We start from the raw sequence: 16,544 nt of genomic DNA on the forward strand, positions 1-16,544 counted from the left end.
AACAGGTCAGCAGTGGATGCCATCCCCCTGGCCCTACACTCAGCTCTGGAGCATCTGGACAATAAAGACTCCTACGTTAGACTATTGTTTATTGACTACAGCTCTGCCTTCAATACTATAATTCCAAGCAAACTCATCTCCAAACTCCAAGACCTGGGACTCAACATCTCCCTCTGTAACTGGATTCTTGACTTTCTGACCAACAGACCGCAATCAGTGAGGATAGGCAGCAATACTTCCAGCACGATTATTCTCAACACTGGTGCCCCACAAGGCTGCGTTCACAGCCCTCTACTCCACTCTCTATACACTCATGACTGCTTGGCCAGATTCTGCTCTAACTCCATCTACAAGTCTGCGTATGATACCACCGTAGTAGGCCATATCTCAAATAACAATGAGTCGTACAGGAAGGAGGTAGAGAGCCAAGTGACATGGTGTCATGACAATAACCTTTCCCTCAATGTCAGCAAAACAAACGAGCTGGTCATTGACCAGGAAAAGGGGCGGTGTACATGCACCTGTTTACATCAACGGTGCTGAGGTCGAGGGTTGAGAGCTTCAATTTCTGAGGAGTGAACATCACCAATAGCCTGTCCTGGTCCAACCACGTAGATGTCACGGCCAAGAAGGCTCACGAACACCTCTACTTCTTCAGGAGGCGAAAGAAATTTGTCCTGGATTAAACTGTTAGCAACTGTGCACAAGAACAGATAATTAAAATTTATCATCTGTTCCTCAAGGACAATTGACCTAAAATAATGCCAATGATGCACCTTTGGTTTAGTAATTGCTGTCCCCATGCTGCAAGCAGATATGCTCACATGGTGTGTCTTTATTTTGGAACAATGGAGACAGAGAGAAATTTTAACTAGTTCTTGACAGGATGACCAAGATCTGCCTCTCTTGTCAGAGAGCTCATTATTTAAATTAACTGGTAAAGGGATTCAGGCAGAATCAAAGGGAAAAAAAGAATCACCCAAGGAGTACTGAGGCTTTGGAACATTGGTAGAGGGAGAAGCCCTCATCATGCTTAAAGAATACTTGGATAAGCACTCGAAGAGCCATAATTGACTAAGATATGGAGCGAATGAAGATTAAAAAAAACTGCAGGTACTGGAGCTTTTCCTTCAACTCCACTCACTTTCTCCAGATCAAGAGGTGTAGCCATGGAAACTGGATGGGATGCTTTGTGGGATACATAGAACAGTCTTTTTTCAGTCCGACTCTGGAGTCACCATCCTCCCTCATTCCAGTATATATTTAGAACATAGAATAGAACATAGAACAATTACAGCACAATTCAAGCCCTTCGGCCCACAAAGCTGTGCCGAACATATCCCTACCCTAGAAATTACTAGGCTTACCCACAGCCCTCTATTTTACTCAGCTCCATGTACCTATCTAACAGTCTCTTGAAAGACTCTATCATATCAGCCTCCACCACCGTTTCCGGCAGCCCATTCCAGGCACTCACCACTCCCTGAGTAAAAAACCTACCCCTGACATCTCCTCTATATCTACTCCCCAGCACCTTAAACCTATGTCCTCTTGTGGCCACCAATTCAGCCCTGGGGAAAAGCCTCTGACTATCTACCCTATCAATACTTCTCATCATCTTATACACCTCAATCAGGTCCCCCCTCATCCTCCGTCTCTCCAAGGAGAAAAGGCTGAGTTCCCTCAACCTGCTTTCATAAGGCATGGTCCACATTCCAGGCAGCATCCTTGTAAATCTCCTCTGCACCCTCTCTATGGCTTCCACATCTTTCCTGTAGTGAGGCGACCAGAACTAAGCACAATACTCCAAGTGGGGTCTGACCAGGGACCTATATAGCTGCAACAATACCTCATGGCTCCTAAATTCAATTCCCCGATTGAAGGACAATACACCATATAGGACAATACACCATATATTTCTCTGAAGATTATTAAAATGTTAATTGTAAACTCACTTTTCAGCTACCAGCAATATACATTACAATCCCATTGTAAAACAATAGAATTAAGAGTGGGAGCATGGAATTGTTACAAATATGGCATATCGGAGTGCACAGCTGAGAACTTGGTGAGAGTGGGAATTCAGGTTGGGGAGTGGGATGTGGAAGGAAGTGGTGGTTTTCCCTCCCAATTATTTTGGTCCTTCGTGCTAGGTTCAGAAAGTAGGTAAATAAGCTTTGTCCAATGTTTTAGTGCCAGTGCAAATTACTATACAAATCCCAGATAAAGATTATACAAAAGTAGAGTAGAACAGATTAGATGTCTGGAGTACAGGATGAAGGAGTTTGTTGCCATTGAGGTTGTCCAGAATGATCACCAGTTGACATCTCAGCCTCAAATCTCTCTGGCTCGGTGTTTCGAGGTTTTGAGATACATGAGTCTATAAAACATCTGGGCAATTTGTTCCAGACCTTGTCACATCTCTAAGAGGGCTATAGGTGACCAGCATAGAGTTGGAGTGATGAAGAAAGTGTATGGAATAAGAGGAAGTCTAGTAACTGGTCCAAGCAAAAATGATGTCATTGCAAGCTATGAGGAAATGGTGAAAGACCACGTGAAGATTAGCCAGAATGCCGACCAGGGAAGCTTGGAGAAGGAGCAGTCGAAAAGGTGAAGGGAAGAAATGAAAAAGTTTGGTAGCATAACACGATCATTAGTTTGTTTTTCAATAAGTCAGGGGATCAACGGCATCATTTGAAAACAAGTTTTGGTTTCATAACTTGTTGCCTACCTAATGCCAGGGTAAAATGTTGAAAATATATTGAAGTAGGAGGAGATGGGGAAAATCCACAGCTAATTGTGACTGTAATCAATTCATTTGGGAGAGCTGATATACACTTTTTATTGAGTAATTCTAATGGAGCCAGTGATATAATGTTAGTGCATTACCTATATGATCATATTGATCCCTTGATACTTTATATTCTGCACCAATAAAGAATGCAGAATAAGCTAAAGATATTTTTCAGCTGCTTACCTGCTGTCTAGCCCTATGCTGCACTCAGATGTTTCCTCATCACTGCTGAGTTCTCCATTTTCTAAAAGTCATAAATATTAAAAAAAAAACAAATTATTCAACTTGTCAAAGCTCAGTGTTCACAAATATTACACACATGATAACTTTTTTTTAGTTCTGTCATCTTATTGGTTGATGTTTCACACACATGCACAGTGACGTGTACAGTTGCTGATGCTCTTTATCACCGGGACATTTTATTATTAGCTTAAGGAATTTTTGAGTTAATTGGGGTGAAAAGGTGATCTGTTCTTGAAAGTTAACAATGACCACACTTTAAACCCTGCATGTTAATAATTACATGTAAATTTATATTGGAATTGTTTGGGAACACCCAATACATCAGCCTTTTCTCTGATAGTCAGTGCAGAAAACTCTTTTGTTCTCCGATCTGCCTCTTTTAAAAAAGTCTCTAAAATTTAGTGAGTAAATTTCAGTGTGTTGTGACTATAACTACATTTGAAACTTCTTTTCTAATTCAAAATTGCTATGAAAGATTAAAAGCAAGTTAGTGTAGAAACATGGAATAATGAATGCAGAACTACAAATCTTACAGTCTTTAGAATTTTAATAAATATTTCATTATAAAATATATAATTCTTACAAGATCAAGGAGAGAAGAAGAAGAACAGAGAGCAGATTACCTTGTGAGACACTTTGAAGCAATGTCTGTAGTTCAGGAATAGATTCTGCTTTTTCTCTCAACATGTTAATCAGCTGAGTTGGAACAGAATCAGTCACATCTACTTGCTTTAATCGACCTTCCAGCAATTTAATCTGAGCCTCTTTTTGAGCCACTTGCATCCCCTGGAGATGAAAATAATTGAGTGACTCAAATTCACAGCAAGGTGGCCAACACAGCCCAAGCAGATAACAACTGGATCTCAATTAATCCTCAATGTATCAGCAGGGTACTTCACTCCACAAGTATTATAGATCAAGCTCTCTTCGATCTTCACCCAGCGTGCACATAGGTGCGTTTCTGAGCAAGGGAACTGTGAACATAACATGCTTTCGGCCTACATGGGTTTAGTACTAATGTAAAAACATTTTCATATTTACATAATATTGCTGTTTGAGAACTGAGGGCTTCAACGCTACTTTAATTACTTTACCATAAACATAAGATTCCCAAAGCACAGTCTACAGAACAGCTGTTCAGATATGGTACATCAAAAGTTGCTGGCTTATATCATGGTTATGTGTCACTTTGAGAGGTAATATTAAAGACTGGACCAAGATGTTCACAATGCAAATACTTATGTTTTCTGACTACCCTCCAGCTAACAAACCACTATGCAGCATCCTATCATATCACAAGGGCACACAGAAGAGACTCTCTCACCTTGTCAATTGACATTTTAAGAAAGTGATCCAGCAGATGGCGTGCTTCAGCCAGGGAACAGGAACTTATTACAACAGACGTATCGGTTGAATTAATTTCATCCTGCAAAATACAGCAAGAAAAGTAATTATGAAACAGACTGCAACTGGTGAAATTACATCAGAACACTAAAACTGCCTGAGGATCATTCGATTTACATTAGTTTATGTTTTTCATTCTTTTCCCCGCTCACTCAAATTTGTCTTCTCTTTAGGGGGACTTCTGTCCCACATCATGCAAACCAAAAAGCAGCTGACTTGCCTTTAGACATTTACAGATGGCAAGTTTTAAAATTTTATTTCAGTAATTTTGGGCAACCTCACTAACCCACAAAATGTGTTTACCATTAGATGCACAATCACCCACAGACACAGTGTTATAGAATCAGTGAGACAAAGTTAGATAAAAAGAAAAACTCCAAAACATTTTTGACTCACCAATCTAGCAAAGTGTTATCAGTAGATGTCTGTGAAACTGCAGTGGCTACTTTACTATTTATTTTCCATCAGTTCAGTGACACTCCCATTCTATTTGGCCAAACAGAACTAAATGCAGCATGAGCCTTTTGGTGATGTTGATTTATAGTGATGAAATGAAGCCACATTTAATAATCTAACAAGCCCCAGAACAAATCCCAAGGAATTATTCAACAAGTTATAGAGAAATTCTTCCTGACGTCCAGCCAATACTTATTTCTCCACCACCCCTAAAAGTACTTTTTGGGACATTTATCTGATGTTCTGCTGTTCTTAACTGCTGGTCACTCATGCATATTACTGGCCTCATTAAGGTTACTGTTCTTTCATATTTTTCATGTTTGTAATGAGCATTCTTTAATACTTCACCTTATCAAGTGAACTCACCTAACGCAAAACTCCCTTTAAATACTGAGATTAAATTTCTCTGGATGTTGTTGTTTATGGGATGTTGCTGTGCCTAAACGGTCTGCTGGATTTCTAACATTGTAACAGAGACCACACATTAAAAATTCTTCACTGGTTGTCAAGCTCTTTCAATGTTCAGGTCACGTAAATACAAGTACAAGAAATTTTTTGCTTCATTCAGTGATCATTAATTTTCTTGGGACATCTGGTAAAAGTCAGTAAATCCTACAGCACTGAATGGGCTATTTGTCAGAGTTTCCAATGCAGAGTTTAAAATTCAGCAGTTTCCCACCAATACTACGACAAATGGCTTCTTCGGGAGTTCTGCTGTTCTTAACTGCTTGTCACTCATGGATACTACTGGCCTCATTAAAGTTATTGTTCTTTTATAATTTTCTGTTTGTAATGAGAATTCTTTAATACACCACTCTATCAAGTGAACACACCTAATGCAAAACTAGTTTTAAATACTGAGATTAATTTCTCTGTTGGAACCAAAAACCTTCCCCTTTCCCCACCTTCTCTAACCCTACCCCACAGATGTTAACTGTAAGATACTGAAAAGGTAAAGCTATCATTGGTTGTTTTTAATAGATTTACTCGTAATAATATTGAATCAAACTGGGTTAAGTTTCACATTTTAATTTAGTACAGGTTATTCAAGTGACTTAATTTCACTTTCCCACATTTACCTGGGCTCAGTTTTGTTTTATAAAAAAAGACATTGCTCTTAATACTGGGATTGATTAAAAACTAGCAGCAATAGCATTGGCTGTTTTAATATATGTTTTTCCAACAGTAACATCTGGGTTCAACCAGGTTACTGGCAGATCGAACTTCTCTTGTGATGTTAACCTGCTTTTTATTTCTTAGCTTGGACTCCTCTTCCAACAACTTCCTTCTATCCTCTCATTAAACAAGCTAACAGGTTGAATCAAGCTAGAAGTGTAGCTGGTGGTTCAGAAGGGAACAACTGACTGTTCCTCCCTCTGCTCGTTTTGGATTTGTGGCATATCTGACCTCCTACTCTGCCAGTGGATTCACCATCAAGCCACTGACATGACAGAGAGGGGACCAGATACACTTCACATCAACTCCCCAGCTTTACTCAAAGGATGGCTGCAGGGAAGATAATACCCTCATTCATCTGAATAGGGTCACTGACCCTATGGAGAAAAGCCAGTGCAGTGACTGCTTAAAATGTTCCACGCTATTTTAACAGTCTAATTGTTGTCAGTATTTGTTAGTTTTTAATTTCACGATTTTTTTAATGAAGTTTTAAAAATTATTAACATCCACTTGATTAGCTTTTAAATGTCTTTCAAGTCAAGTCAAGCTGAGTTTATTGTCATATGCACAAGTATGATGAGGTACAGGTACAATGAAAAACTTGCTTGAAGCAGCATCACAGGCGCGAAGGTTCATACAACACACAGAACATTAAATTATACCGGACACCAAAGGAAAAAGAAAAAAACTGCGCAAAACAAGATATTAGTGCAAAAACAAACACAATCAAAGACTAGTCCATGGTAGTGCAAGAGGTGGTCCATAGTGTACTGGTCAAGGTTAGCAAGGTATTCTGGGGGCAGGGTCTCAGTGATATTCCGCCCAAGTTCTACTTGTCTTTCAATGCTTGCTCAAGCTCGTGGGACACCTCAGTTGTGGACACTTAATTTGATCAGCCCTCCTACTCTGGCAATGCTAAGCAGTGGGCATGGACCTCAGGCAGCAAGTCCAGGCAGTGTGCTGGATCCAATATGATCCAAGCCAATGTTGTATGTTGCCATTTCAATATTGTGTTACCCCTGCCATCTCAGTTATTAAGTCTTTACGGTCAAACTTATTTCATACTTTCTACTTCTATCCCAGAAGACTTGTCTGCTGTTCTCATTCCAGTGTAGATCACCTTATGCACATACTCTCTCTCGCATGTGCCTTTACACCCCCTCCCTCCCACTCCTTGTTTAAAGTTATTCATCATTACGTTTTCTGGTTTTGATAAAACGTGATTCCCAAAACATTAACTTGCCTGTTCTTTCCACCCATGACCTCCTTAGTGTTTCATGGATTTTTTGTTGTTCCAGATTTCCAGTTACATTCTTTTTATCTTTACTTATTTTTAATACCTACAAGTTTCAAATGCCAAGCCAAATTCTGCATGACTGCTGATTGACAAAGTCTAAATACCTTGGTTTCTTCGATCTGCATTATGGTAGCCTGGCATTCAGAAATGTTGTCATTAATATAATCAATATTTGCATTCAAAGTCTCGAGCTCCTCATTTATTTCCTGTATAGACCCATCTTCTGGACTTTCATTTCGAATCCGTTCTCTTTTCCCATGTAGCACTTCCTGCAGGCCAATTAGTTCCTCTCGTTTCTGCAAAGAAATGACAGCTGATTATTATTTGTTTTCAAAAAGGTAGAATAGATAATGAAGAAAAACTAGTTCAGGCTCAGATTGGACGGTGTCCTCAACTCCAACAACCATTTGTTGAAGGTCAGGTAATTGGTGAATAGAAACACGATGGAACCATATCAGCCACAGGATCAAAGATACTCTAGGCTGTTGCTTTGGTCTTAGTGTACTCTACCATGTGGTATTGATCTGATATGGATAAACAGTTGCCACATCAGGCCAACAGATGTGCAACAAAACATCTGTACCATTACCAGAGCACTGAAGTCAATGGCCATCAACTAGGTCCCAACACCAGAGAACATCCCTTCCCTCTCAGCATTAGATGGGAAGCCTTTCTCTCACATCTTTGTAAGTCTGTCGCTGTTGAATAGGGGGCATGCCGAGATTATGGTTCAAGTCTGCAGGAGAGACTCCTGTAACACTACTCGTTTACCTCTTCACTGACCTCACTGAACCAATGCCTGTACGTAAACCTTCCGTGTAATAGATGGATTGCCCTGAACCAGACACAAGGAGGATAAGGAGGGTATGACTACTGCTTATACCATGTGAAACTACATCAAGTCTGAGTAGTGCCAGCAGTAATCAAATTCAAACAATGGAACACAATGTCAAAGAGTGATCCTCTGATCTTTCCCTGGGCACGTCTGATATTCACGTCACTACATGAGATGCTGCAAACCAGATATCAATTTATGAGGTATTAACAAGGAGGAGGAGGAGTTGAGAAATTAGTTCAAGGAATAACATGCCAAAAATATGAGGTTTGTCAATTTAAATTCAATTGTATGCAATGAATATTAAGCAAAATGGTGCATCACCACTATACTTCATTAAAATATTTCTGCAACTTATGTAGACATAAATGTTTGCCATTAAATGTAATAATAATAACACACTGCTTTACTGTTTAAATTCTAACTGGTTTTGAATAGCAGGTTTAACAAGTATTCTTCACAAAATTATTTGAATATATTCAGCCTGAACTAATGGTTCAACAGCTTCCACAAATGTGATATATGCCAATCTTCTGATTCTAATGTGCTTTTCATGTGTAGTTCCAGGGTATAGTAAAGGAAAATAAAGTTGAAGAAATGCGGGAGAACACTCCACGGTATGTAAGAAATTAATGTCTCCACCTTTCTTATTATGTAATCCAAAACTACTAACAAGGCAAGGCCTAAGATAGACTGTTGCAAGTTTCATCAGAAAGTTACTCTCATGAATTTACACTATTGGAGTATAATTGTTCCATTATTTCTGTTCACACCAGTTCATTAATTTTAGAAGTAAAGGAATAACAATGCACAATACTATCCAAAAATCCCACTGAAAATGTTGCAACATCTCTTGAAGCAACTTGGACTTCATTAAGCATTTCATTCCAACAGCTTAAACTAAAGATGATTTTTTTTTAAACTGTATGTCTCACTTTTCAGAACTTTCATAATAATATGAAAAATTCTTAACAGTGACACATAGCAATGATGCTTGGTAAATTCATTCTTCCAGCTGAATTGTGATACCTTGTGCCACAAGTTGCAAGTGCAAGTTGATAACAGGATGGTGAGGGAAACTGGACATCCGGGACACAAGGTAACAATGCAAGTGATCATATATTTCCTTAACTAAGTGAACTGAAGTATCCTAAAACAGTGCAAAGACTTAGAAAGAAGTACAAACTAAGCTGGCTAAATTCAACTCCAAATCAGGTACAGAATAAGAAACAAAGGGTAAATGAAAGATGGGATTATAGAGGAAAAACAATGGCAACAAAAAATGTAGTTAAAACCTAACATTTTTTAAATCTCTAACAAGAAATGAGACTCCAGACTTGCAATGGTTAATTTTCAGTGCCAGAGAGATTCACTGGCAGTAATCAATTCCTACTGCACGAAATCTCTAATAGTTAAATTGACTGAATAAATGGCTCCAAAGCCATTTTGCTCCAGTCCTAATTTTCACTTACTTCACATGTATTGGGTAAAAGGAGCAACTATAATGCATTTCAAAGATGTGCCAGACAGTGAGATGCTATTTTTACTAAGGTAATGGCATGACTTCATATCCAGGAAAACTACTTATGGATTTCCTTGTGTAGTCGAGCATCTGTCCTTACCTTTTGTGTGATAATGGTATTAATGTTGACTTTATTTTGGCAAGCACTTTAAGCCCTAGATCCAGCAGTGAATTCTGGAGCATAGATACAAATGGAAAATAACATTGCAAAAGGGCGATAACTCTACATGCTTTTGTTAATAAATCAATGTGAATACCCCCAGAAGACGATTCATATCTGCTTCCAAGTTGGATATAGTCATCCTCTGCATCACAATGTCACTTATCCTACATTCCAGTGCCTGCCATTTCAGCCGTGCTGTTTTAGAAAAGCTCTCACCAACTCCCTTTTTCTGGTACTTGTTTTTTCTGTGGAATAAAAAGAAATAACCAACACATTTTAACAAAAAAGGAAGACATGGTAAAATAGATACAGTGAATTCACATTGTTCATAGGTGTCAGGGGAGAGGGACACAGAAAACAGTCATCTGCTTTCATGAAATGCATTTTAAACAAGTTGCAAATTGTATAAGACACAACATTGGGAAGCTAGTTTTACATAATGTTTAATGGATTGTGAGAGTGAAGGTGGTGACTCAAGTCCCTGTCTCCTCCAAGCAATTTCTTTCCTTTCATGTATTCCTTGAGCCAAATTATATTTGGTTTATATCATGGCATTGCATTTATATCATGTTATTATGTTTATATTATGATAATTTATATCACGATAGTGATACTGGGCTTATAACATGCGACTGATATTCGGTTATGTCATGTACGCTTGGGTCAATGGAAAGATTTATGTTAGCTACTGATACGATTCCATGTATAAAGCAAAATCTGGAAGGGTGAGCAGAAAAATAACAGCGACTTTAAAATAACTTACACCTAAATCACACCTAAAATTACTGAAAGAAATAGTAGGAGACCAAATGAGTAGCCATATTGGATATCCACTTTACAGCATCAGATGGAGGTAGATGGATTCTCAAAAATAGACCATGTCTACTCATTCTCTCTTCAATCTAACTTTTTTTAAAACAATTACACAGCTTTTTCCAACAGCATCTGCCAAATTGAGTTATGGACCTTTCATCAGAAATGAGAGATTATGATTAAAAAATTCCTGACCAAGGTTCAAACCATTTTAAGTTCTAATACCAAATTTACAATTAAATATATATATTTGGTTCTCTGATGCAATGCAATGCAAAGCCAAAACGATGTCAGAACTTTTCATATTAACTGCTGGATTTAATTTGGGGAAAAATATTTTCTGTTTCTATGTTGTACTTTTTCCGATCATGTCCTTCATATCAAAAGCTTTTAACAAGTCAAATTTAGAGTACTGAGAGAAGATTTATCCTAACCTCTTGTGCTGGATGTTTCTCACATCCTACAGTTGTAGTTTACAGAGTTTATCACCTCCATTTCTTTCACTGACTGGAATTCATTAATGATGAATTATTGTTCATCTGTTAAGACCAGCTGTTGCTTCCATGCTTACCTCACTGTTCTGGTTCCATTCACTGCAGAAACAGTTTCATTCCAAGCTGCATTTAACTTTTTGTTCCACTGTTTAACAATGTTGGACACGGACTTGGAGGCAGACTCTGGTTCTGAAGATGTAGTACTGGCTGAAAGCTCCATACCCGAATCCAAGATATTTTGCTTGCGGCTTACACGACCAGCAACTCGGTTCGACATGGGTTTGGCTAATCTTCGAAGAGCACTGACCTAAGAATGACAAAAAAAGGCACAGAATAATAACATAAATACCAGAAGATGAAAGGACTTGCTTTTAGAGTCAGGATCTCTTTCTTCTTTGCTGCTTCCTAGTTGCACTATTTTACTTCAAAAATGCAAATCTAATCACTCAAACCAATTTCAATATTTACCTGTAGGTAAAATAATCATAATTTACTTGCCCTCTGTGTGTACATTATTTTTAGAATATTTCTTAGCTCCGACATAAGAGCAGCGCGCCAAATTCAGCATTCTAACAAGGAACATTACTCTTAGGAACAAATGTTCCAGGATAGTGCTACACATTGTTCTATTATTTGTTTAGTTTCCTTTAAAAGTATCAGTAATTAGTAAGAGTTTTCCTTCCCATCTTCATAACTTTCAGCCATGTCCTGAAGTAAGATCTCTCCTTGACTTAAGGTTGTTAGCTACAATTAAAGTTTGATGAAAAGATCAAAGTACTTCACTTCTGACATACTAGATTAATTAATTCCCTGATATGATGAACCACCAACAAAAATGTAGTATTTTCACATGTATACCTTACAACAAGTTAGTTGGCTTTAATATTGGTATATATTAATATTGAATTCCACTGTGTCTTGCAAATGTTAGGTAATTCTGCTCTCTTCTAAACATGGGTTCTGTGACCTATCTAATACAATCATTTGGGGACACTCGAGGCTGCAAATGCTGGAATCTGGAGCAACAAGCAAAATGGTGGAGGAACTCAGCAGGTCAGGCAGCATCTCTGGAGGTAAGTGAACAACAGACATTTTGGGTCACGATCCTTCATCAGTACAGATGTGGAAACTATTTTTATTTGCTAATCACTGTCAAAGGGACCAATGAAAAAGAGACAATTTAATTCAGCAGGTCAACCACAATGGGCTGCATCATGCTAATCTGTGCCCAATGTGGTCGACCTGCTGAATTAAAGTGTCTCTTTTTCATTGGTCCCTTTAACAGAGATAAGCAAATAAAAATTTATTTGCAGTTTTTGCAATTATATGTTCTTTTAGCATTGTTGCAATGATCCTTCTGTGTGGCACCAACAACCAAAGCAAGCAACTAGCCTGCAGGTGCCAGAGGGAAGGCCCATGGACCACTCTGATGGCTTTTGACAGTTTGTGTGATCAAATGGGCTTTGCACCATTCACAGATGTCTATGATCAGAGGAATTTGGAGACAGTTGAAAACAATTAAATGATATTGAAAATTTTTTAAGAAGTCAAAAAATCAACATCGATAAATTTATTTTTAAAAGATATCTTTATTAGTCGCATGTACGTCGAAACAGTGAAATGCGTCTTTTGCATAGAGTGTTCTGGGGGCAGCCCGCAAGTGTCGCCACACTTCCGGCGCCAACATAGCATACCCACAACGTCCTAACCTGTACGTCTTTGGAATATGGGAAAACACAAATTTACATTGAAATTAAAAAAAAACAAACAAGGAAGATTACTTCAGAGATCAGCAACTCCATTTAAATGGATGGGCCAATACCAGATGTTCCAGCTCTGCATGATGTTAAGATGCAGGGACACATATGGTGTACCCAGCCTCTTAGCCCAACAATTTATGGAGTGCTCCTAGACTTAAGGGAAGCACAGGCACAGAATAAGGTTTGATGTTTGCCAATCTAGCCTCCAGTGCAATCTCTATTTTGACATTGCAGCATGCAATGCAGCCTGCCAGCAACTCTCCATGTATCCAAAGACTGTTCCAGCCTTTTCTCATATAAATAAAATGCAAATCTAAATTCATATTGCACAATGGAAGAAACAGAGAAAGAAAGATGATTGTAAAACAAAAAAATCTCCTAAAACACACCGTTTAAGTTGACAGTTAATTATTGTCTATTTGAATCATTAATAATAATTTCCAAACCTCTTGAGTTTTCCTGCGTAGAACAAGTTCTTGTTGCCGTTTTTGAGACTCTAAAGCCCGAATTTGGTACTGAAATAAAAAAAATAACATCTTTATATTTAGTGGCTATAAAGGCAGAATACCCGATTAGTAAATAGGCCTTCCTTCATCTTGCATCCTTCCTATGTATGGTTGGCTATGAATTCTGTTGCCAATCTTCATCCCCACTTACGATCATGATCTCTCCCTCCCCAGTACTTACTTCTTGCCTCCTCTGTTCCTTTTTCAGTTGTGCAATTTCACGGTTCCTTTTGCTTTCAATCATTCTCATTCGTTGCTGATCTTCTCTCATCTGCTTCATGAGTGTTACCTACAAAAGAAAATTCCAGGGGAAAACAAAACAAGTTATTAGGTGTGAGGTAATGTGAATAGGATTTTGCAACTGGTTAACCCTGCTGGTAAACCTGCATAAAGAAGGATGTGGTCTGATCTCCTAAACATTCAATTCATTGCATGTACTGCATATTCAATGTATATGAGAGGATACCAAGCTGTGTGAGATCATACGTAGAAAAAGTACAAGTTACAGCAATCAACAATAAATAAAATCTGATCTCTGCAAGAGGCAATGGGATTTTGAAGCTGCACAGTAACAGCATTAAATATGTCTGACTCACACCTGTACAATATTCAATCACAGACGTGATTAAGAGGAATGGACAGCTAGCGCCTCTTTCCCAGGGCACCAATGCTCAATACAAGAGGGCATGGCTTTAAGATAATGGATGGGAAGTTCAAGGGAGATGTCAGAGGGAGGTTTTTCACCCAGAGAGTGGTTGGTGCATGGAATGCGCTGCCTGGGGTGGTGGTGGAGGCTGATACGTTGGTCAAGTTCAAGAGATTGTTAGATAAGCATATGAAGGAATTTAAAATAGAGGGATATGTGGGAGGAAGGGGTTAGATAGTCTTAGATGTGGTTTGAAGGTCAGCATAACAAGCTGGGCCGAAGAGTCTGTATTGTGCTGTATTGTTCTATGGTTTTCTATGGTTTTCTAAAAGAAACTGGATCACCTTAATGTATGGGTGCAACATTTTTGCATTTCCATTATAGTTCACGGGACAATCACATGATGAAGAGTAGCCCTTCTGAGGCAGGTCCATCACAAGGTACATTTTTACTAAGAACCAGGACAGATACAGTGGATGTGTGGGGCAGGTGGTGGATAATCAACCGCAGCTCATGTGAGCACAAGCAGAGATAAGGTCAGATAGTTGTGCAGTCTGTGGCAGAAAGGCCATTTCTCTTCCAACTCTGCTCAGACGGACAGATGAAAAACCCCAAGGGATATCAATGAAAAGGAGAATTGTGCAACAGTAGATTTCTAACATCTGCCAGACACACCATGCGCAGAAGGAAAGAGGGTGAAAGAGACCAACTCCACCCCTCCACCTTCCCCAGCTGACTCAATCTACTCATCATCCTTCACCCCTCCTCTGTCTACCGATCACCTCTGGCCCCTGTCACACCACTCCCCCTTTCCTCTTTATACTGGCTCTCTCCCCTCTCAGTCCTGATGCAGGGTTTCGACCTAAATCATCAACAATTCTTTCCCGCCCCCACAGAGATGTTGCTCAATTCGCTGAGTTCCTCCAGCAGATTGTTTGATATTCTGCTAATAATGTCTGCATTTACACGGTCACTTCTCGGGAAAGAACATGCAAGAGGGATTTCATAGAATCAAGGAACTATCATGGTGTTGATGGAAGCCAAGTGACCCATAAACTCCGTGCTGGTTCCTAGCTGAGCAATCTGGTCAGTTCCATTTTTCCTACAGCACTGCACATTATTTTTTTCAAGTACTATCCAATTCCTGTTTGAAAGCAAAAGCAATCTGCTGAAGGAACTCAGCAGGTCGAGCAGTATCTGTGGGGTGGGTGGTGATGGAGGAATCAGGATGAAACCCTGCATCAGTCCTATTGTGGGATCTCAACCCGAAATGTTGACTGTCAATTTCCCTCCACATTTGTTGCCTGACCCACTGAGTCCCTCCAGCAGTTTTCGTTCCTCCAGATTCCAGCATCTGTGTCTCCCTTTTGAAAGCAAGGTTTCATTCTGTTTCCACCATCCTTTCAGATGGTCAATTCCAGATCATAGTAACTCCCTATATAAAAAAAAGCTACTTCTTCACATCCCCCATGTATCCTTTGCTCAAAGTTTTAGATCAATTCCCCTGGTCCTTGAAACAATTATAAATGGGGTATAACACTATCTAAGCCAAGTCATGATTTTCCACACATCTATCAAATCTCCTTTCAATCTTCTTTGCCCCAAGAACAACCCTAGTTTCTAAGGTCTAATTACTGGCCATCTCCCCTCTTTCTCTCCAGTCCAGATGAAGGGTCTCAACCCGAAACGTCAACTGTCCATTTCCCTCCATAGATGCTGCCTGACCTGGTGAGTTCCTCCAGTGATTTGCGTCTTGCTCCAGATTCCACATCTGCAATCCCTTGTGTCTCTAAAGTCTAATGTTACCTGCATCCTCTCTTGAACCTTCAGTTCAAATTGTAGTAAAAATCTCATGAAATCAGCCAATGTAATTATTCTCATCAAATCAGGGATTCCTTGCACTCAGTCAAAATTGTCATGTTTAACTAGAAATGGTTTGTGCATGGTGGATTGGGTTTGATTTTTAAAAACTCTGCAAAATCAGCCTCTGACTCTTGCTTGTTGAAAGGAGTTAAAATTACAATTCCTGCCCCTTCTATCTCATATCTTGAAACAGAACAAGATAAATAACATTTTGCTATTTGGTATTACCCACAGCTTCCAATGATCCCAGGGACTGAAAGCAAAACAGCCGTGCAGATAATCTGCCAGCCACACCCAATTAGCTGCAGAGGTCATTGTTTGGCAATGTGGGGAGAAGAGATTCAGCTCAGGATATTCCTAGTCTCCGTCACCTGGAAAACATGAAAGTACATGGGCCTTGGGCGAGGACAAGATGGACCATGCCTACAGGTTTCCTTTCTTCATGAACAAACACTCAGTCCAGATGAAGGGTCTCAACCCGCAATTTTGACTGTCCGTTTCCCTCCATAGTTGCTGCCTGACCTGCTGAGTTCCTCCAGCACTTTTTGCGTTGCTACAAATATTCATTGTCT

General features: G+C 39.3%; 1 protein-coding gene across 1 annotated transcript in view; it reads right to left on the reverse strand.

The window, feature by feature from the left end:
- kif21b (kinesin family member 21B) overlaps window positions 1-16,544 on the reverse strand; it is a 141,262-nt gene that overhangs the window by 35,985 nt on the left and 88,733 nt on the right. The window contains 8 exon segments of the mRNA XM_052034870.1: window positions 2,978-3,038; window positions 3,661-3,823; window positions 4,362-4,463; window positions 7,475-7,666; window positions 9,985-10,135; window positions 11,275-11,504; window positions 13,404-13,472; window positions 13,645-13,752. Of these exon segments, the coding sequence (XP_051890830.1) occupies window positions 2,978-3,038; window positions 3,661-3,823; window positions 4,362-4,463; window positions 7,475-7,666; window positions 9,985-10,135; window positions 11,275-11,504; window positions 13,404-13,472; window positions 13,645-13,752 (1,076 nt within the window).

The sequence above is a fragment of the Pristis pectinata genome, chromosome 20 (assembly GCF_009764475.1).
Source record: "Pristis pectinata isolate sPriPec2 chromosome 20, sPriPec2.1.pri, whole genome shotgun sequence".
In the NCBI taxonomy this organism is placed as follows: domain Eukaryota; kingdom Metazoa; phylum Chordata; class Chondrichthyes; order Rhinopristiformes; family Pristidae; genus Pristis; species Pristis pectinata.